The 21,041-nt window shown below is 44.7% G+C and overlaps 2 protein-coding genes across 2 annotated transcripts; one reads left to right on the top strand and one right to left on the bottom strand.

Annotated features, from left to right (window-relative positions):
* Positions 1 to 33: 33 nt before the first annotated feature.
* LOC126373084 (membrane metallo-endopeptidase-like 1) lies at positions 34 to 14,926 on the top strand. The gene is made up of 16 exons (XM_050019071.1): positions 34 to 80; positions 1,751 to 2,126; positions 4,986 to 5,079; positions 5,405 to 5,499; positions 6,675 to 6,796; positions 7,032 to 7,218; positions 7,611 to 7,863; positions 8,043 to 8,376; positions 9,786 to 10,061; positions 10,153 to 10,359; positions 10,436 to 10,772; positions 10,893 to 10,941; positions 11,021 to 11,088; positions 12,980 to 13,110; positions 13,902 to 14,063; positions 14,435 to 14,926. Exons 2-16 carry the CDS (start codon positions 2,027 to 2,029, stop codon positions 14,612 to 14,614), a joined length of 2,595 nt encoding a protein of 864 aa, XP_049875028.1. The 5' UTR covers positions 34 to 80; positions 1,751 to 2,026; the 3' UTR covers positions 14,615 to 14,926.
* LOC126373419 (BCL-6 corepressor-like protein 1) lies at positions 14,911 to 19,200 on the bottom strand. The gene is made up of 4 exons (XM_050019576.1): positions 19,037 to 19,200; positions 18,842 to 18,947; positions 15,697 to 15,987; positions 14,911 to 15,362 (listed from the first exon to the last, which is right to left on the bottom strand). The coding sequence occupies exons 1-4, from the start codon at positions 19,198 to 19,200 to the stop codon at positions 14,979 to 14,981; spliced, it is 945 nt and encodes a 314-aa protein (XP_049875533.1). The 3' UTR covers positions 14,911 to 14,978.
* Between the last annotated feature and the right edge of the window lie 1,841 nt (positions 19,201 to 21,041).

The raw sequence follows: 21,041 nt of genomic DNA, 5'->3' as shown, positions 1-21,041 counted from the left end.
GCGCTGTGTGATCGATGCGGCCTCCAGGCACCGCCGGGCGCTCCGCTGCCGCCATCACACTATATGACATTTCTGTGGAAGTAAGTATTTTCTATGTGTCTGTTGTTACCAGGTGGAAGCCCTCAGCGTTTCTCATTTGTTCGGCCAAGTAGCGAATGTCATATAATAAGTCAGTTGATAAAAAAGTTGTTACGTAAATAAATGTTGGCCCCGATTCCTGCAGACACCGCCTAATTTTATTTTAAGTTATATCCGTCATTTTCATATCCGTCGAAAAGGAAAGGGACGGATGATTCACAGCTCTTAATTTTAGGAAGAATGAGTAAATGAATGAATAACCCGGGCGAATCAAAAGGTACGTCGCTGGTATGCAATCCGTTTGACGTGCTGTCTACTTAACTGTGTCGGGTTATTGGCGGATGTAAAATTTTTAGACGGTTGGTTTAGATTTGTGCTTAAAATTAACGTGTGTTCCATAAATTTTATGCTTGTCGATTACCCGTCCCTTTCCTTTTCGGCGGATAAGAAAATGACAGATATAACTTAAAATAAAATTAGATGGTATTTACAGGAATTAGCACCGTTGTATCTATACTTACCGGATAAACATTAGTCAATGAAGCATTTTTTTTCTTACGTAAAATTTTACTGTGTTTCTGTCTAATGGATTAAATGAATATAATTCGAACAAGTTGGTCCATTGATTATTATTAACAAACAAGTACAAGAGCCGACAGCAGTCCATTGGTGCATGATAGCAGTGGCCGCCTCCAGGGTCGCCGCTGCCGCCTGCAGCAGGCTGTTGGAGCCACGGCGCAGCAATTCGTAATAATTTAAATCTAACATTAGGCACGTTATGAAACTTGAGTATCGGAGTTTATAATTTTCTTTCGGGTATCAGAGTTAGTATTGAGCCGCCAAAGGCCCCTGACATGGCTCATGTATCGACTACATACTTACTAAGGAAATATTAGCCGGACAGACTTCTTAACGTGCTTTCCGAAGCACGGATCATCTTGTTTTCGGACAATCGGTTGATCAGCCTGCAGTGTCCTAATCAAACTAGTGATTGAACCAAACAAAATATTTTTGCGATATGTCCCCACCTGTATTAAATAAAACCCGGGACTTGCGGATCGTCAGCCCAACGCTCAACCACTGGACCACGGAGGATGTTCACACTATTTATAATCTGCGTCGTCGGGACTCTTTTTAGGGGGCTGTTTAAAAAAATAAATACGAGTATACTGACGGTCGCAAGTCAATATATTTATGAAAACATTATGTATGTACGTAAAAATGTATCTCTCCTTCCGAGAAACTAACTGTGAAAGGCATACTTACAAAACAAGAAATAAAAATAAAATTGCTATTCAAAATTCTAGATTAAGTAAATTAAATTCATCTTTTTTGGGGTTATGTATACGTTTTTACAATAAAATACCAGATAATATTTTAAATTTGTCAGAAAATAAATTTAAAGCTTACTTTATGTAAAAAAGCTTATTATAAGATTAATGACTACCTAAATGATAAAAATGTCCGGTTGTAATGTATACCCTCATTGGTTTTTAAAAGATGTGTTGCTGTTGCAGTTTCTTGTCATTTCTTCTCCTCAGCCATAACACCTTAAATTGTCGTAAATTCAAAAATGTTACATTGACCTTCAACAAGTTTATCCATGATAATTGCGTTGAATAAATGATTCTGTTAGTTTATAATTAAAATCAACTTTTCATGAAACTTTCAGCGTACCTGGTGGGTGGCGGCGAGTGGCGCCCCCGTCTCGGCCGCGGCCCGGCGGCGCGTGCTCGCGCAGTCCCGCCGCGCCCGCGGCGCACAGCGCACCACGCTCACACCACGGCCACACTCCACGAATACCTCTCAAAAACTTTCAAACTAAACTTTTGTGAGACTCACACTAAAACGAAGATGTTTTTATTTCTTACATTTCTAAGGCATAATATTTTAGTTGACGTGAAGCTAGTGAATGTTTTGGTGAAGCTGTGTAAGTTAGAGTAGTAGAATGAGCGTGGTGCAGAGCGCGTGGTCAGGTGTGGGCGCGCGCGACCACGGCGACCCTGCGGCAGGCGTGGGCGCCGACGGCATGGGCCCTTCCGTCGCACGTCAGTATTTACTTTCTGCGTTGACGTGATCTACATTTATTTATAGCATACAGCAACATAAACTCGACTATAATCCCAAAATGGGGTCTTCAGAGGTACATAATAATAATAAAAATAACATCCGCCATCCCATGTTGAATTACGTATCCACGCTTCATCGAGCATAGAAGAAAGGTGGTGAGCCTTATTGCCGTCTGCACTTGATGGTTGATAGCAAACTGTATGATGATTGCACTTAAGATAAATGAATAACTCATTAGTGCAAGTCAGGTAACGAGGATCGAACTAGCACTCCCCGTATGAGAAACAAGCCGGTGCACCACATGACCATAGCGACATCGCATTTATTTATGATAACATTCTGTACACATTCGTGTTACTTCAGATATAGAGGTAAATATCGTTATAACAGTACAGTGTCATAAATAATACATACATACATAAACTCACGCCCGTAATTTAAATGGGGTGGGCAGAGCCACAAGTAATCAAAGACAACTTGCAGCCACTGTTGATACGAAGTCCAAAGATGGATATGATGAACCTTATGGTGATAAGGGATCAGCCTATCGCCCATAACATTAGTCCATCATGTTAGAGGACACAATCCCTCTGTCATAAATAATATATTTATATATATACCAGTAGTCAGTCTGCCCCTATCTGACAAGGTAAATGACACTGCATGAGGTATCTTGGTAATACGTAAGTGCTTTATTTTAATACATTTGTAGCTCTATTTAATTAGTCTACTGTTACTTCGTTTCCTAAAAGTCTTCATAAGTCTTTATTTTGAGTTTTTTATAGTGATTCTAATGCATTCTTACTAAACTCTTACCTTTTTTATAAAATAGGCTCGCGTTTGGCCTTAATGTCGCCTACTATCAATGTGGCCTATGGTGGGACCACGGACTTAATATACCTAAGGAATTGTCATGGCAAAAGACAATCAGCAAAGACTTGTCACACAGATTACGAATATATTATACCGCTTGTATCGTGAGCAGGATGCAATCTTCTTCTATCGTATCGGGTTGTAAGGTGGATTACCAACCTCATCAACCCTGGTGACAGGGTTACTATTGAGCCGCCAAAGGCCCCTGACATGGCTCATGTAACGACTATGTATTTACATCAGTAAGTAGTTACTGGGACTAACGGCTTAACGTGCCTTTCGAAGCACGGATCGTCTTACTTTCGGACAATCAGGTGATCAGCCTGTAATATCCTAACCAAACTAGGGATCACAAAGTGATTTTTATGATATGTCCCCACCGGGATTCGAACCCGGCACCTCCAGATCGTGAGCCGAGGCCGTTCAGACAGGATGCAATAACTGCTACACAATACATTATCAATGTGTGTGTGATATTTATGTTTAGTCTGCTCCTCCTATAGCATCTGTGGATGGGACACGCTTTCTTGTTGTTCAGCGGAACCAATTATGGGTATACCAGTATTATTTGACTCCATCGACCAAAACCCTGAATGCTAACGATATTCGTGTGTTAGCCGCAAGGGTAACTGTCCGCCTAAAATATAGTTTAGGTAAATTGAAGTAACAAATGCTAATTTTGTGCAAACCTTGGTCCGCGGCGGCGCACCCGCCGCGCCGGCCTGATGCTATCTGCCTAGTGTATTGCTACGTGTAACTATTTGTTTTTTGAACAATGACCCACATCGCTTTCTAGTCATAGACTTAACCTCTATATACCTTCATGTCTTAATAAAAATGACAGCAGGAGAGACATACCTATCGTCTCTTTGGCACTAGGCGGTATACTTTATCTGTCCAGCCGTCATTCTTAACATGATACGTTTAATAAGTTATTATACCCGGGTATACGCGACGGCCCGGCACGGAGGAAGTTATTACCAGAGGAAACAAAACTCCATCACTTGAAAACGGCTCGACCAAATTTGGCTAATTTATTTTTTTGGCGAGTTTTATATAGAATACTTTTAAAATTCGTTAAAATGCACCCGTGCCAAGTCGGGGCGGGTCGTTAACAAGTAATAAAATATTTTACAGTAGGTTATCGTTAAAGTATGCTTCGACTGAAATACCGTCAACTGTAAAAGCATGCAGTAACTAATGTACTAAGTACCTAAAAGTTTTATTACGTATTTACTTGTACTTACAACCTCATATAAAAAATCTTCAATTCTGTAGTCTTGTTTGCATTATAATGTTTCTTGCATAATATTGCCGCGACTACGGCGCGACGCGCCAACGTAGGCGGACGAGGCGTAGCAGCTACGGCGTAGCAAACCCCTGAATACTTTTTTTTTATTTATTTCATTCAGGGATCTGAGGTCACAATTACACTATTATACATTACACCTTTTTCTTTTGCATATACAAGTCTCTTATAAGAAGGTTGGCGAACGTATTTTTGTGTTTTTTTATCTACATGGCATTTATTCCAAAGAAATGTTCAATGTAGCCACGACGAGCCATCAGTCTTGATTCACCACCAGACTTGGAGACATCTTCGTTTATTTAATACTTATTACTAACAATTTTTTTATACCATTTATAAAGAAATGAATTCAATGTCTCTAGTACCCAAGTTGGTAGTGTTTATACAAATAAAAGTTACTTGAAAGAATTTAGTCCCAAATTAACACTTGCCTAAATTATTATGTTGCGTGCCGGCCATCAGCCGCCATCTGTATAGCTCTGTAAGAAAGTTGAACTTAATGTTTTTAAATTTTTAGGGTGAATGTTTGGTGAGGTGTGGGCACTTAGTTCATCTTGCGATAGATGCTGTACCTCTACCCCAATTGGGACTATACTAGCTTAGGCTGGCGTGGGGTATTCCATGGCATGTAAGTGTGTACGTTTATTATGTGCAGGCGCCGGCAGCGCGCGCGCAACGCCGCCGCTGAAGAACGGCCGCGAGCTGCGCGCCGCCGGGTACCTGGTGGCCGTGGGCTCGCGCACCGCCAGGTCAGACACTGATAAATTTACAGTATGGGGCAGGGGTGGCGAACCTTTATACATCTACGTGCTATGTTATCAAAATAAATGTTCAACGTAGCCATGACGTGCCAATCGAGAATCTCGACATACTTACACCGTAGATCTTTTATTAGGACGATTTTTCGTTAATAAAAACAACAATATTGCTTTTTAATAAATAATGCTCAATGTGGCCTTTTCAAACCTCATTGGCACCTCACACTATCACGTTAGTTCGTCTCCGTCTCTACATATGGACGTTACAAGTGAAACGTCGTGGTTACAGTACGTGACATGGTATGCGTGTGCGCAGGTTCCGGCGCCGGCACCAGCAGCGCGCGGCGCTGATAGCGCTGCTGGCGCTGCTGCTGCTGCTGCTCTGTCTAGTCGTCGCGCTCTCCGTGCTCTGTGAGTGACAACACACACATCTACCATTTTTACTGTTCAAACTCAAATTCAAAAATATCTTTATTTAATAGGTAACATAGTTACACTTTGTATCATCAATTTTGTCGAACGTCTCATCCGCTTAAAACGACAGCAGCTTCTCACAACCTGTATAGCCGGAGGAAAGTAGCTGCATGAAAAACTTCGGCACCTTTTTGAGAACTTGTTATCTTATTCATCATAATCACTTGAATACGATATTTATGACTATTGCTATGAATGGAGATTGCATGGAGTGCACCACGCACAGCAAAGATAATGTAAATCACTACATTATACACACCAGCACCCACTTGGTGTGTAACATGATACTATAGAGTCATATCATAGGCCTTTACATCTTGATCAGATGATTTATACAGTGTCTCTGTGGCAACGTCTTATATAGCTGAAAATTCAATAAGTACGGGAGTGGCAATAGCGCACGACTGGCATTTCAGCTGAGGGTAGTTAGATGGTGTGGATAGTGAAAGAAAGAAACATTTATTAAAGAAAGAAAGAAATAGAATGATAGTGAAGCGACCCTCTCATACTACACTATAGAATACCAATGTCCATATCCATCAGATGCCACAAGACCCTCGTCAACCCATCCATAGTTACAGAACACCACATCATAAGTCAAGATTCTATTTAAGTTCCATGATGGTGACCTTGAGTTTATATATGTATGTAAAGTAGGTATGTGGGCCCAGGCAGGCCAAGGTCTAAACTTAACACTTTTTATATTTGTTATGATATTTTAATACGTAGTACTTCACATATTACACTTATTTTTTTATAGATTTGGGCAGCCGCAAATAAAATTTTACCTTATTTTCACAGTTCTATAAACAGTCACTCTATCCAGCACTCCTTACTTTATCTCCTCTATAATAAAAAATAATCCGTATTTCCCTTCGTCATGCCATAACATCAGAACGAACCTATCTCATTCATATTTTCTTAAGTTTTTTAATAAGTACTTTTTTAACCTTTTAAGACCGAGATTTCCAGACACAATAGTTAAACAATGGGGTTTGGATTTATAAAGAACATTCGGTCTTTGGAGGATATAAATAGATTGATTCTTTAAAAGTGCCTAGTCTAAAATAAAGTTGAGTGTGAATGTACCTAATTGTGTGGTGTGCTGTCAGATGCGCGTGCGCGGCGCGTGGTACCGGCTGCCGTGTGCACGAGCCACGCGTGCCTGCGGTCCGCCGCCAACCTGGCGCTCAGCATGGACGTGGCCGCCGACCCCTGCACCGACTTCTACCAGGTCCTGACACGCACTTCAAAGATACATACACCAGTGAGGCGACGTGTTTAGACGCCCACTTTGATTAACGCATACGAATATTGTGTACTTAATTCCAACGTGTACATAATATACATTCGTCATAATTGTCTCCCTAGCGAACAACAATACCATCAAAAGATCAAATTGAAAATCTTCTTTTTTGATTTCGATTAAATATAATGAGTACTTACTTGTGTATATTGGTGCGGTGCAGTACGCATGCGGCAAGTGGGCGACGGAGCACCCGCGGCCGGACGGGCTGCGCTCGTACGACTGGTTCCGCGACAAACAGACCCGCGTGTTCGTGCGCGTGCGCGACGTGCTCTCCAGCAACGACAGTGCCGAGGACCCGCGAGCGCTCACGCAGGCGCGCCGCGTCTACGCCGCCTGCATGGACACCGGTGCGTACACGCACTCCCCACGTGCGCCATGGTAACACTGGTATTTCTAGGACTTAACTTATCTTATTCTAGAACTTATTATTATTAGAAGGCGTCCGCCCTGGACGAGTGACGACATCACTAAGGGAGCTGACAGCGGCTAGTTTAGGCTGGTGATGATGTGATGGTAATAATTATAGTCCGGTGACTCCGCTGTATGTAAATCTACATACATATAGGTATTTCCCCTTGGGATAGAGACCAGGGAATTCCACTTACTATGATCCTGACACACCACTCGCTTCTGCCAGTCTCATCAAAATCTTCATGCAAGCTCACCAGTTTAATGTACCTACCTACTCTAATCTCGTCCTGGTCTGTCGTATTTGATGTAATAGCATACTGTTCCACAGAAACTTTGGACGCGCTCGGGCTGCAGCCGGTGCTGGCGGCGCTGCGGGCGCTGGGGCTGCCCGCGCGGCCGGCGGCGCTGTCCCCGGCGGCGGCGGCGCCGACGCACTTCGACTGGCTGGCTGCAGCCGTCAGCGTCAAGACGCAGCTCGCCATGGACGTGCTCGTCGGCTTCGACATCTTCACCGACCCGCGCAACTCCTCGCGCTACCGTCTCGTCATGGGCTCGCCGGAGACCACCGACCCCTTCCCCAGGTCCGAACATACAGCTTCACCACAAGTCTCTCCCGAACTACGTATTTATCCCGATAGGCAAAGTTTAGGATTCGCTCTAGTCTTAGTGATAGTAAAATGATCCCACAGGTTGTAAAACATTATTAATATCTTAACTTTTGTATGACGAAACAGACAGACTCAAGTATTAGTTCATTTAGCATGCACAGTAAAAGGAAGCGCCACACTGGGAGAAGGAACATTATAACTCGACGAGAGCGAGGGGAGCGGGCGCGGCCACGACGGCGGCGGGCGGCGGGCGCGGACACGGAGCGGGCGGCGGCCGCCTACCGCCGCTACTACGCCGGGCTCATGCGCGCCGTGCTGCACGCCGCCGCCAACACCACCGACTCCGCCGACACCACTGACCCCGCCGACGCCGCCGATCCCGCCGATGCCGCCGACCCCGCCGACCCCGACCAAGATCACGACCTGCAACAAATCATACTTCAGGCGGCGGACACCTACTACATCTTTAACGAACAGCTCTATGAGGTAATTCCCACTGTTACAATGATTCCAGTAAAATATAAACACGTCGCCAAGAGCTGTTTTGTTAGCGGCCGTCTCGTGAAACCGCACGATCATATCATCAACAAGGTAACCCTAATTACTTAGGTACTAGTCGTACAAAGGCGGATACGATGAACCGCGCGAACAACAAATCTACACGGAATAGAAGAAAGAAGTGCGCGGATCTTCGCGATAGTATATAAAAAGGTCGTCTTGTGCATTATAAATAACCTGCAGCGCAAAAAAATATTAATTGCCGGTAAAGTGACTATAGAATTTGAGAAATCGTAGAGCTTTCGTACTTATCAGTTTGCAGGAGCAAAAGAGAGTGGGGTTGAACCGACGACAGCTGTTGTAATACAGAACGCGCGTTAGGGCCCTTCCATCCTCTTTCTTCTTTCATTCTTCTGTGTCAATACATGTATAATAAAACAACCAATCTATACAACATAACATTTAGTCCAGTATCCTCGACCTAGTTGGAGCCCTAACTGTGAGTGTCGCAGCAATATTCTAAGTTCTAACATCATTCAATCGATAGGTCCTAAAAACAGTTTATAAGCGCCCACTGAATATTTTATCGTAGGTAATTTTTTGTTAGTTCAGTTCAGACTAACACATAAGTATACCTAGTTCGTTGACGTGAGTAACCTCCCCACGTCCACGTTACCCACCTCAAATATTGGACGTGTCTGGTGAACGTTTACCTCGTCATGTTACAATCACAGCTGTCAGGGCATCGCTCGATATGGGATACTCATTATTAATAAGCGGCCGAGCGGTCAGCGTGACCGCCTCAACTGAATTATTGAACACTTCAGTATAAAATCAGCATAAACTAACTAAATGTCCTTAGAAAGAATGAGCAGCACTGACATGCGACATTGAAGCTAGTAGAGAATCGTATTAATGTATTATAATATAATATAAGAGATCTTGCCAGCCAACGTAAAATTAGATTTTGCAACGAACTACATCTAAAAGTCGATTGGCCTAAAAATGTAAGATAGGAGTATTTGCTTCTTCCACGTCGATATACCCAATCGCGGTAAGCACGAACAAAAATAAGTCTATGATCAGAACTTAAGTCCATAAACTTTAAAGTAAAAATATAGAAAAAATACATAAGTAGTTTAGTCTGCTTGGAAGTGCTAGTCACCGCCTGCGTCACGCAGGGCGGCGGCGGGGAGGTGGATGAACATCAGCTGACTCAGCCAGAGCCATCCGAGCGTCTCGCCGCCCACGTAGTTAAGGCGCTGATAAACACACACATCAAAGTGCTGAAACATTAAAAATCTATCCGAAAAGCTCGATGAATATAGAGGCGCCAACCGCGCGTCGACGCTTACATTATAAGTACGCTTGCATAGTAACATTGGTCGGTGTTCCAGCTGGAGTCCAGCAACGACACGGAGGCAGAAGACCTGTACGCGGCCGTGCCGGAGTACAGCGCGGCGGAGCTGCAGGCGCTGACCGGTGGCGAGGTCGAGGGGGGCGGGTTGTGGGCGCGGTACCTGCGCGGCGTGTTCGCCGACAGCGGGGTCGTGCTCGACTTCGACGACGACAAGGTGCTGGTCTCCGAGCCCGACCTCACCTACCTCACACTCATGACTGCCCTGGTCGAGGGCGCGCCGCCCGCCACCGTGCAGCTCTATGTCTGGATGAAGGTGCGTCGCCTCGCTTTATTTAAGAGAACAACTGATCAAATGCCGTTACAACCTTGGAGCTGTTCGATATTGTAGACCTGGCCGTCGGCAGGTCGTGGAGGTGATGTCGGTGCATACGACGCGGGAGCTGCGGCAGCTGGCGACGCGCGCGCAAGAAGAGGCGGCGGGCGAGAGCGGCGAGGGAGTCGAGGGCACCCCGCGCAGCCTGCACTGCGCCGGCGTCGCCAATGAAATGCTCAGCATGGCCATCGCGTATGCCATCGCCGACGAGCACTTCCTCGATGAAACTAAGCCCAAGGTCGGTGCGCTGGGAGCGGTCGCAGACGCAGGAGCGGAGCGTCTTCATATCGTTATCAATGAGAGTTTGGTTGTAGATCGAGACGATGCTGGAGGAGATGAAGCACGCGCTGGCGCACCTGGTGGGGCGCGCGCGCTGGATGGATGACGACACGAAGCTGGCGACGTACCAGAAGATCGCGCGCATGCGCTCGCTGGTCGGGTTCCCGGAGTGGCTGCAGCGGCCGGGCGCGCTCGACAGGTACTACGCGGGCGTGCGGGCGGACGCGCGCGCGCACCTGTGGAACATGATCACCATCAACCAGCGCAAGCTCCGGAAGATGCTGGCGCGGTTCCGCGACGCCAACAACTTCACCTGGGCCACTGACCCCACGGAGGTCAACGCGTATCACACCTTCCAGGAGAACACTATAAGTAAGTATTGTTCTCAAGGTTCATTCATTACACAAGGACCTGTAGTTAACTGTACCTTTATATATTTGTATATTCGATTATAACGGTGCTCAAGTATTTTGGCAAAATGTTTGGACGCAGCGGTTCCCTTGGTGATGCTACAGTATCCGTTTTTTGACCTCGGCCTGGAGTGAGTATCGCCAGATAACATGATTTAGTTCACATTCAGACGGCACGCGACATGTTCACATTTATCATCTTTGTTTTAGTTCATTGAACTACGGATCTTTGGGGACCATACTGGGTCACGAGATCACCCATGGATTTGATAACTATGGTAAGTGTGTGACCGTCGCTGCATTTTATCAGAATCACCAAAACTATTTATTTATTTTTATTTATTTATTGAGGAAAGCACGGAACCTTAAATAAATACGTACAAACATAAGCTAGATTAAAAGAAATAGCTCAGTAGTAAAGTTATAAAAATAAATAAAAACAATTTATTTTAGGCATGTAGCAATTATAAAATTAAAATTCTAAAATCAATAAAATAGTAGAAATTAAGTCAAATTAGAAAAATACTTACTCAAATATTTAAAGATGATATAATTATTATTATTTTAATTTATTTTATTCATAATTATAATTATATTACATATTCAGTCAGTCACTACTAATAACCTAATAATATCATTATAGGCTTAGCTATAGTCAAAAATACATTATTATACAACGAAAAAAATAATCTCGTTGATGTCTTTTGTATGAAATTTAAGTGTTGCCTTTTTAAGTGTTGGGCAACATGAAGCCTTAGATGTTATTTAATAGTATATCATCGGGTCGGTTGATTAGAAAAATACAAATGATTACAATATATAGATTATGATTATAATATACACAAATGGCGATAAATAGGTACAGTGGCGGCCCTAGGGTGGTGCGAGCGGCGCGATCGCATCGGGCGCCGTTTTAGGGGGGGTGCCACCAGCCAAGACAGCCCCGGACCTACAGGGGAGTAACTGGATTGGGCACACCTGCCCTGTGAATTAAACCTCTTACCGGCGACATAAAACTATTACATTTAATGGGTGGCTGTAAACGACATTTTTAAAAGATTTAATTTATGTATACTTCGGTGGCCGTAAACTAAATCGAAAAATACTGAATTTTGAGGAGCACTACTGTGAGATCTCGCACCACCTAAATATTTTGCCAGGACCGCTACTGAATAGGTAAGTACAGTACAAGTCTGAAAATTGTACTATATTTAAAATTAAACTTAAAAAAATGGCTTATTGAGCAGGCATTCTATAGTTTTGACGACCTGTAATTGATACATAAAACATACATAAACTCACGCCCGTAATCCCTAATGGGGTGGGCAGAGCCACAAGTAATCAAAGACAACTTGCAGCCACTGTTGATACGAAGTCCAAAGATGGATATGATGAACCTTACCTGTAATTGATAATATATTTTAATGTAATTGAATTTTGTAATATCTGTGACATGTAATTATTATTATCAATAAATGACTATGACTACATTCAAAATAAAACATGACTCAGGAATACTACAGGTGTATGTAAGGTAAGCATTCTTCACTGTACAGGGTGTCAGTGATACCGTAACGAAAACTTTAAGGGATGGTTCTACTTGATATTAAAATCAGAATCATCCTTCTCAGTATTCGGTACAGTGTCCCTAACACCCTGTGTGTTAGTAAATCATTAAAAAACAACCACCCCTTGGAAAATAGCGTACACATTTTCAGTTGACTAGTCCTATCGATGTTATAATCTGAGGGGTGAAATAAAGGTGAAATGTTTGGTTGGTAGAGATACGCAATGACGTCACACCTCAATCACTGCTACCATAAATGGTGAGGTTTGAAGGTCGGGTGGCGGTCGCTTCGGTGGAAAACCGGACTCGTCAATACTTTTAGGTTTGAAACCTACTAAACGTGATGTTTATTTTAAACACATACATACATAAACTCACGCCTATTTCCCATCGAGGAAATAATATGGAATTTTATTTTTATATTGACCACTTTGTTACTATGACGTGGTCTAGTACTGGCAGCCTTTCCCTAATACCTCAGATCACACTGTGAGGAAGGTCATTGTTAGGTTGTGTATACATGTAACAGTTTAGGTGCTCGGTGTAATGTTGATGTTTCTACATTAAAAATAATCAAATTTTGTTTGTTGTTGCGGTGGCAGGTCGTCAGTTCGACCAGGCCGGCAACCTGGTCCCGTGGTGGAGCAACCAGACGGTGGCCGGGTTCCTCAACGCGACGCAGTGCTTCGTCGACCAGTACTCCCGCTACTACTTGCCGGAGATCGACGAATATGTACGTCACAATATCCCAACCGCTGCATGGCTGACGTCACACCACTGGGTTCTATCAACACAACTGACTTATAGCATAGAATATTATATAGAAGAATAATAGTACGTAACGTACCGCGGTATGTCTCCCGCAGTCTCTGGGTTGTACTTTAGTCTTAAATTACCGTAAGCCGTTAAAGAGTAAAGGGGAGGGCACCGACTGTGTCTCGCTCGCACTTGCGTTAGGCGGCACATGGAAAGAATGAGAACTTTGTCTGCAGAACGCGAGTGTGCTAATAGACACGGTATAAAACCCCTCTATGCCACATGCTTCTATTTGGTTTATCGTCCATGCCCTACTCAATTGCATCATCAGTCTGTACCTATAAGCTAATCATTTCAGTTTGTAGAACGCTTGACTCTCTTTGTATGAAGTCACACAATTAGGTAGTACAAAAACTGCTTCTGTGTAAGAACGAGGCTTTTGTGTGGAGTTTCCGAGGTGGACCACCTCGCAATTCAAAAATATTTATTTTTCAAAATTGGCTTACAAAGTTAGCGCTTTTTGAACGTCAAAAATTAAATAACATATTATGTAACTAGCTGTAAAACTACTACCACATCGGAATCTGTAACGCTGAACGAAACACGTGGCCAGAAAACCTCCCAGCACAAGGCCCTAGTCTTACTGTTTCATGCTTTCCTTTCTTTTTTTTTAAATCCAGTTTGTATTACATAATTTATAAACTTAAATACAATTGGGATATAACCACGAGCTTATGTTGTGTTATGTCCGGGGTTGTGGTGTGTCAGGTGGACGGGCAGCTGACGCTAGGTGAGAACCTGGCGGACAACGGTGGGCTGCGCGAGGCGCTGCGGGCGCTGCGCCGGCGCCTGCGCGCGCGACCCGAGCCGCGTTTGCCCGGCTTCGAGCACTTCACGCCGGAACAGCTCTTCTTCCTATCTTATGGGAACGTAAGTCCATCCATACTACATCCTCAGCGGGTCCCTGGTCTCACTGGATTACGGTTGCGGTTCCTAACAACAAATTCCTTTTGAAACACATGTCCCCCGACACGCCGACATGACTCTAAAAGCACACCAGAAGCAGTAGCAGCGCATGTTGTAATACAAGAAGCTTTATAAAGTGCGTCAAACCAAAACAAATATTACAGAAACACCACATTGTATGAGAATATCGCACGGGAATTAAATATGGCATATTGTGGCGCGGACCCGCGATGGAACTGCCCCGCGCTGCATGCTTCTGGTTTTGTTGTGTTTTATTGAGTTTTAGAGATATCTTCATGGAGTGTGTAGTGCAGTGTGTGGCGCGTGCGTTGCAGCTGTGGTGCGGCGTGTGGACGCGCGCGTCGCTGTGCGCCGAGCGGCTCGACGAGCACTCGCCGCAGCGGCTGCGCGCGCTGGGGGCGCTGCACAACAGCGCGGAGTTCGCGGCGGCCTGGCGCTGCGCCCCCGGCACGCCCATGAACCCGCGCCCCCAACAACGCTGCATCATCTTCTGAACCTCCATTCCTTCGAGACGTTACCGACCCAGTTAAACAGCCCCTATACGCATATTTTTCAGATAAAATTAATATCTAACGCTGGGGCAATTTGGCAAAGTGTAACTAAGTATATTATCTAAATACCTACATAGCGTCATAGATGCTGCAACCCTCGGTCGTAACAATTGATACGGCGACATTATATTATTCGACTCCGTCCATGAAGCGCGGAACTATCATGACGTGCGTGATCTAATACGATAATACTTACCATTTAAGTATACGAGTTGTGAAATATGGAAATAAAGTTTTTACTTGCATTCAACTTTATTTAGAATATCAATACACTGATAAATACTTAAGCATTAAACGTACGATCGACTCAACGACCGTTTAATATGGCACCGGAGTTGGATAAAGCGATGGAGTTGGCCAGGTCGTTGGGGAAGAGGCCGGCGGGGAGCAGCGGCGCGGGCGCAGCCACCGGCACCGGCGCCGGCACGGGCACGGGCGCGGCCACCGGTACAGCGCGCTCCACGTACACGGGCCGCTCCACCGGCACCGCGTACGGCACTGGCACGCGCCGCTCGTAGTACACCGGCACGTGCCGCGTCACCTCCACCGGCACGCGGTGCACCACCGGCACGGGCACGGGCCGGTCCACCGGCACCGGGCGGTCCACCGGCACGGGCCGGTCCACGGCCACCGGGTACGGCCGCGGCACCGGCACCACCACCGGACGGTCCACCGGCACCGCTACTGGGACCTGGGAATGATTCAATAAGTATTTAATTTAAAAAGTAGCGCGGCGACTTTTTGTCAGACATCACGTATATCAACTAGTAGACTGCCTCTACGAGACATTAAGATAGGTATAACTTGATCAATATCCAACATAATAGAGCAATCGTGTCGGTCAATATAAACCTACACTAAAGTTCGCGTCAATTTGTTTTATTCATACGCCTATGGATCAGACTGTTTATTAAAAAGTTACATTTTAACATTAACAATATTCCGCTAATCATTCGTTTTCGTGTGATCGTGTTATTAAATTCGATTCATGTGAGTAAACAAAGTGTATATTGAGCGGTGTATACCTGGATATTGTGCGTGATGGTCCTGGTGATGTACCGCGGCACCTCTTGGCGGAGCAGCACGGGGTTGGGGTCGATGGCGATGGAGGTGGCGACGGGGCGCAGCGGCGCGAGGGGCGTGCCTTGCGCGCCCAGGGGAGTGAGCGGCGCGCTCAGGGGGGCAAGAGGCGCGCCCAGTGCGCCCAGCGGGGTCGCGCCCAGCACCGCCGCGCCCAGCACCTGCCTCTTGACCGGCTGCTGGGCCGGGCGCCGCTCAGTGTCCGTCGTCGATGCACTGCTCACTACAAGCAGCACCTGCAACCACACACCCTCCTTTCAACCGAATCTATTGTAGCCTACAAGATCCCACTGCTGGGCAAAGGCCTCTCCATTTTTCGCGGTCCTGTGCGTACTCCGCCAGTGTCCATAGTCCAAGTAGTTACCACTTACCTCTTGTTAGTATATCATACGCTTCTTGACCCTTCATTACTACCACGTGTTTACCTTACAACGTTACGTTTAGTACAATAATAAGATACATTATGGTTGGCGGGCGAGTGTCGGCCTATAGAACAAGAGGGTATAAATCACTGTCCGTACGGAGGTCAGGGTTCAAGCCCGGGGCCTGATAACGTGCATTGTAGTCGCAATATTTATGACACTCTACCTGGTTAAACACCATTAAATATGGACATATTCAACTATACATCAAACTTGGTGTCAGGGTTGCTATTGTGCCGCCGTAGGCCGTCGATATGGGCCATGTAACGACTTCATATTTAGATAGCCAAGACCGACTGCTTAACGTGCCCTCCGAGGCATGGATCCTTTTACTTTTCTGACAATCGCTAATCGGGTGATCAGCCTGCCTAAACTAGGAATCACAAAGTGGTTTTTACGATTTTACATCCACTGGAATTGGAACCAGAAATCTCCGGGTCGTGAGCCGAACGCTCAACCAGTGGGCCAACAAAATATAATACGGATAATTAGTGTAATTCGAGCCGAGCGGCGGCGGCGGCGGCGGCGGCCCAGTTCCGATTAGTTACGCGCCACTTATGGGAACATTCAATGTAGACTGGACAGGTCGTTAGGTATCTGTCTTTGATTGACTTGGTGGCCGCACGGCTACTGGCTGCTCGCGACCAATCAGAGGACACTCACTACACATGACGTCACTGAGCGCTGCATTCGCAGAACTATACACGTAATTGCAATTTATTACGAGTAAAGTAGGTGCAATCATTACAGCCGTATAGTGTATCCGCCTTGTACATGATTACCTGCCTAAATCGGCAACATCTACAAGTTTAATATTCACGATTACGGAGGTTATGTATGAGTGGTGCACGTAACGCCGGCAACAAAGGAAGCAGCAGCGCCTGCGCTGCAGATCGCACGCGGCCATAGGCGCACCGTTGGCATAGATCTGCGCTCGGTTGGACGGTTTCCGTGATATACCTAGTGGTCTCTCTATCTGGGAGTCCCAGGTTCGATTCCCGGTGGAAACAAATCATTTAAAATCACGTAAGTATACATCAAAACTCGCTCGACGGTAGGGACTGGAACATAACTAGGTTGCCTGGCGGAAATTGCTGTTTAGCAATAAGGCCGCTTATTGTGCTGCTTAACGGCCTCCGTGGTCCAGTGGTTAAGCGTTGGGCTCACGATCCGGAGATTCCGGGTTCGAATCCCGGTAGGGAGATATCACAAAAAATCACTTTGTGATCTTTAGTTTGGTTAGGACATTACAGGCTGATCACCTGATTGTCCAAAAAGTAAGATGATCCGTGCTTCGGAAGGCAGTTATCGGTGTCGGCGTCAGCTAATATTTACTTAGTGAGTATGTACTTAGGTAGTCGTTACAAGAGTCATGTAGAGGCTTTAGGCAGCTCAATAATAACCCGACACCAGGGAGGAAGTGGTACTTCTTGATAAACAAATAAATAACACTAAAGAATTAACTGTTCGTCTTAGCGATACGTTAAACCTTATTGATTAGACTCAAGTTTTATTTCTCTGCGGACAATAAACTCAGACATTCGCGGGTATTTAAGTAAGTAAATTGGATTTGGGACATATCACATCATGCTCCTGCCCTTACTATCGGCACAACATGTATTCCTCTACCTTTCATTTCTGTCAGTCGTCATCACAGTTCCCACACCTTTCACACACAATATCAATCAATCAATCAATCAATAATACTTTATTGCACAAGAACATATATAAAGGACATAAACATACGAATAAAACATAAGCACAATAGGCGGCCTTATTGCTAAACAGCAATTTCTGCCAGGCAACCTTAGGGTGAAAGAAGATTATTCATTGGAGCACGGGCTGGTGCAATAAACATATAATGATACCAACATAACAAAAAAAAAGAAAAAAAAGTATAATAAATAATATATATATATATAAACATACACACATATATACACGTATACATACAAATAGCCTATACAATATAATACATATAAGGAGAATAAGAAAACCACTTCCAAGTTATGCCTGCAGGAAAAGCGCCAATCCAATACCCTACACAATCCATCCACACTTCTTTGGGTCGCCCCTACCCCTATCCATCCACATTCATACTCATAACTTTCGTCGTTTTACGCCTTTCATCCCTCCCCATCACATGCCCATACCATGCCAACCTGTTGCCCCTCAATTTCTCCCTAACTGGCGCTACTTTCAGACTTCCTCTTATACTTACATAATATTCATTCCTAATCTTGTAACCTCACCTAGTATCCATAGATTTCAGGGCGCCCCGAGACAACATCCTGAACCTGTACGTGCGAGAACTGAAAAAGTTTAGGAACGCCTGCGTTAAGGTTTAGAATTATATGTGATAAATAAAAGGTGATGCAGCCTGCAATGTATTCTCATCTAACTAATGGAGACAGACACACAGGCTATCTATTTATTCCGCATTTGGTCAACACATTCAAGTTTGCATAAGTTAAGCAAATAAGCTATGTCGATATGGTTCATTACTAAGTATACCGTACGTACCTACACGTTGTATGATCATGTAAAATATGTAAGTGTGAATCAGATGCGACTATCACCTGAGTACATCGAGCGCATCCTGTGACCAAGGCACCAGCACGATCAGGATACGTGCGGCAGACGACGCGGGATATAGAGGTTCTCTTACCATCAAGACTGGGATCGCGTCCATGTTGGGTGGTGTAGGCGGCGGGTGGCGTCGCGTGCGCCGGAGTGCGGTCGCTGAGCGGTGTGCGCAGCCGCCACCGCACACACTTTATATATAAACAAGATAGTTACAGCGGCGGCGGCGCGCGCACCCACTGAAACGATTCCACTATATCAAGTCGCGAGCTCCACTGACTCGCTGCCGACATCGTAAAGCAGCTCCATTAGCGGGTTGTGTAACTCCGCCACCGCGTGGCTCACCAGTTGCGGCTGATGCGCTGCGTGCAGCATTCGATTGCCACCGCCCCCGAGCCGCAGCAGCGCTGCAGCAGTGCCGCAGCAGTACCGCCAACGGCGCATCGTGTCGGACGACAGTGGGCCCGCGCCCGCGCCGCGCGGTATCTCCGCTATTCCATCGCAACATGTCCACGGACATATTAATCAATTCCCGTGAATTCCTACTTCGTTGCCATTTTTATATGTTTATATATATACTCCGCGATTACGCCGTTCACTGCAGTGACCATAAGTTTGGCCAATGTTATAAATTTCATATTTTTATGGTGCACTTTACCATATATGAGTTCACATTTTTTTTTAATTACTTATTGCCAGTCGTTAATATTTAAAAACTCAAGACAAATTCTTCAGTTAGTCTCGTAATAAACATACCACTACTATTTTAAGGTCTCGTACATGGAGGTCCACAGCTTAAAAAACCCGACAAGAGCGATAACAAAAACACGATACCTAAATCGGAATTGTATGGTAGAGCAACCGCAGATTTATAATTGTCAATGTTTAAGCGAGGGTCGGCCGCAGTAGAGTGCCGCTTAGCCCCGCCGGCTGGTCACCGGCGCGCGGCGCGCCAGCTATGTCCCGCTGTTGCGCGCGCGCACTTCTCGGAGCGATTGTTGCGGCCAGCTGGGGGGGGACTAATTGCAGATACCTCCTCGTTAGGCCGCCTTTCGAGGACATGGGTAACTACGCTATGTAATCTGAATCACTAGTCTGCACTCCATTCATGTCATTGGATTTAATGTTTAAGACAACGTGGTTCTAAAAAACATATGGGAATTTCCTTCAGGAAAAGAAACGATAATATTTATAATTATTTATATTTCGTTTACTTAACAAGAAAAATAAATAACTTACAAACTAAATATTTCGATCGTCATGGCATATAGTCACTAGGCTAGGTAAGTAAGTTCACTAAGTCCAAATCGAGTCAAAAATATGATACATTTCACAAAGATGATACACTCTATACTATCTAATGAGAGGTTTCCAATCTACACCACTTTTTTTTGACATTGCGATCGATATGACCTCTTCTTGGCAACGTTTTACATGAAAACGTTTTTGGGGGTAGGTTATAAGTAAGTACTTTTATTTTCTTTTTGTCCTGGAAAATCTCTCATTAAGTAGTATCTATACAAACATAGCCGTTATTGCTAAAATGGATATTGCATGATTGAACGTAATTACGAGTGGATACACGTTCCGTGGCGACGTCGATACCGTATGGCGTACCATCACCGCGGCCGCACTGGAGACCACGCCACGGATCGATACCCGGATACATCAGTATTTATACTCTATAGTGCTGCCGATTCTGTCACAATGTCCAATTTCAAACTCTGTTGAGGCCTATGAAATCAAAGGCAGCTAAATCCAAGTACTTACGTCAAGTTATCCGGAAACAATAAAGTAAAGAAGACATATTTCGTCAAGGTAACAACGAATAAAATTGATTGATACCTAGCTGTATCTAACGACAACATAATTTTTTAATTTATTTTTAAAAGCTTTTTGCACCTAGTTGCATTTGTTAGTTAATATACCAAAGCGTGTATATCTAGATAAACTCTATTGCGTTTAGCTGCCTTTTATTATAAGCCTCAATTATTTTATCTTAGTTTGACAGTTGTATGAAACCGGCTGCTCGGAACCTCTTTCTAGCGAACACTCACTAAAACAAAGGACAGCACTAACTTTCCAGTTGTCGGACTAAAACAAATTAAGATAATTATCTCTCGTCTATCATCAGTCTACTATAAGTTGCTAGTGAAAACACAAAAGACATCGTTGTTACTTTAAATCTCACTTTTGCAAGTTATTTAAAGAAAAAGTACTTTTTAAATCTTCATCAACATCAGGAAAAAACATACTTACATAAACTCACGCCCGTCATCCTTAAC

This window comes from Pectinophora gossypiella, chromosome 15 (assembly GCF_024362695.1).
Source record: "Pectinophora gossypiella chromosome 15, ilPecGoss1.1, whole genome shotgun sequence".
Classification (NCBI taxonomy): Eukaryota; Metazoa; Arthropoda; class Insecta; order Lepidoptera; family Gelechiidae; genus Pectinophora; species Pectinophora gossypiella.
Note: the sequence above shows the minus strand (reverse complement) of the source record. Positions and strands in the feature narration are given on the sequence as shown.

Bases quoted from the DNA above. Each gene is read 5' to 3' on its own strand.
- LOC126373419 (XM_050019576.1), bottom strand. From the start codon at position 19,200: ATGCGCCGTTGGCGGTACTGCTGCGGCACTGCTGCAGCGCTGCTGCGG. The intron at 18,948-19,036 runs GTCAGTGGAGCT...TTATATATAAAG, and splicing joins CTTTACGATGTCGGCAGCGA to TGTGTGCGGTGGCGGCTGCG. The intron at 15,363-15,696 runs GTATACACCGCT...AATCATTCCCAG, and splicing joins CCATCACGCACAATATCCAG to GTCCCAGTAGCGGTGCCGGT.
- LOC126373084 (XM_050019071.1), top strand. From the start codon at position 2,027: ATGAGCGTGGTGCAGAGCGCGTGGTCAGGTGTGGGCGCGCGCGACCAC. The intron at 5,500-6,674 runs GTGAGTGACAAC...GTGTGCTGTCAG, and splicing joins CGTCGCGCTCTCCGTGCTCT to ATGCGCGTGCGCGGCGCGTG. The intron at 10,773-10,892 runs GTAAGTATTGTT...GTTTGGACGCAG, and splicing joins CTTCCAGGAGAACACTATAA to CGGTTCCCTTGGTGATGCTA.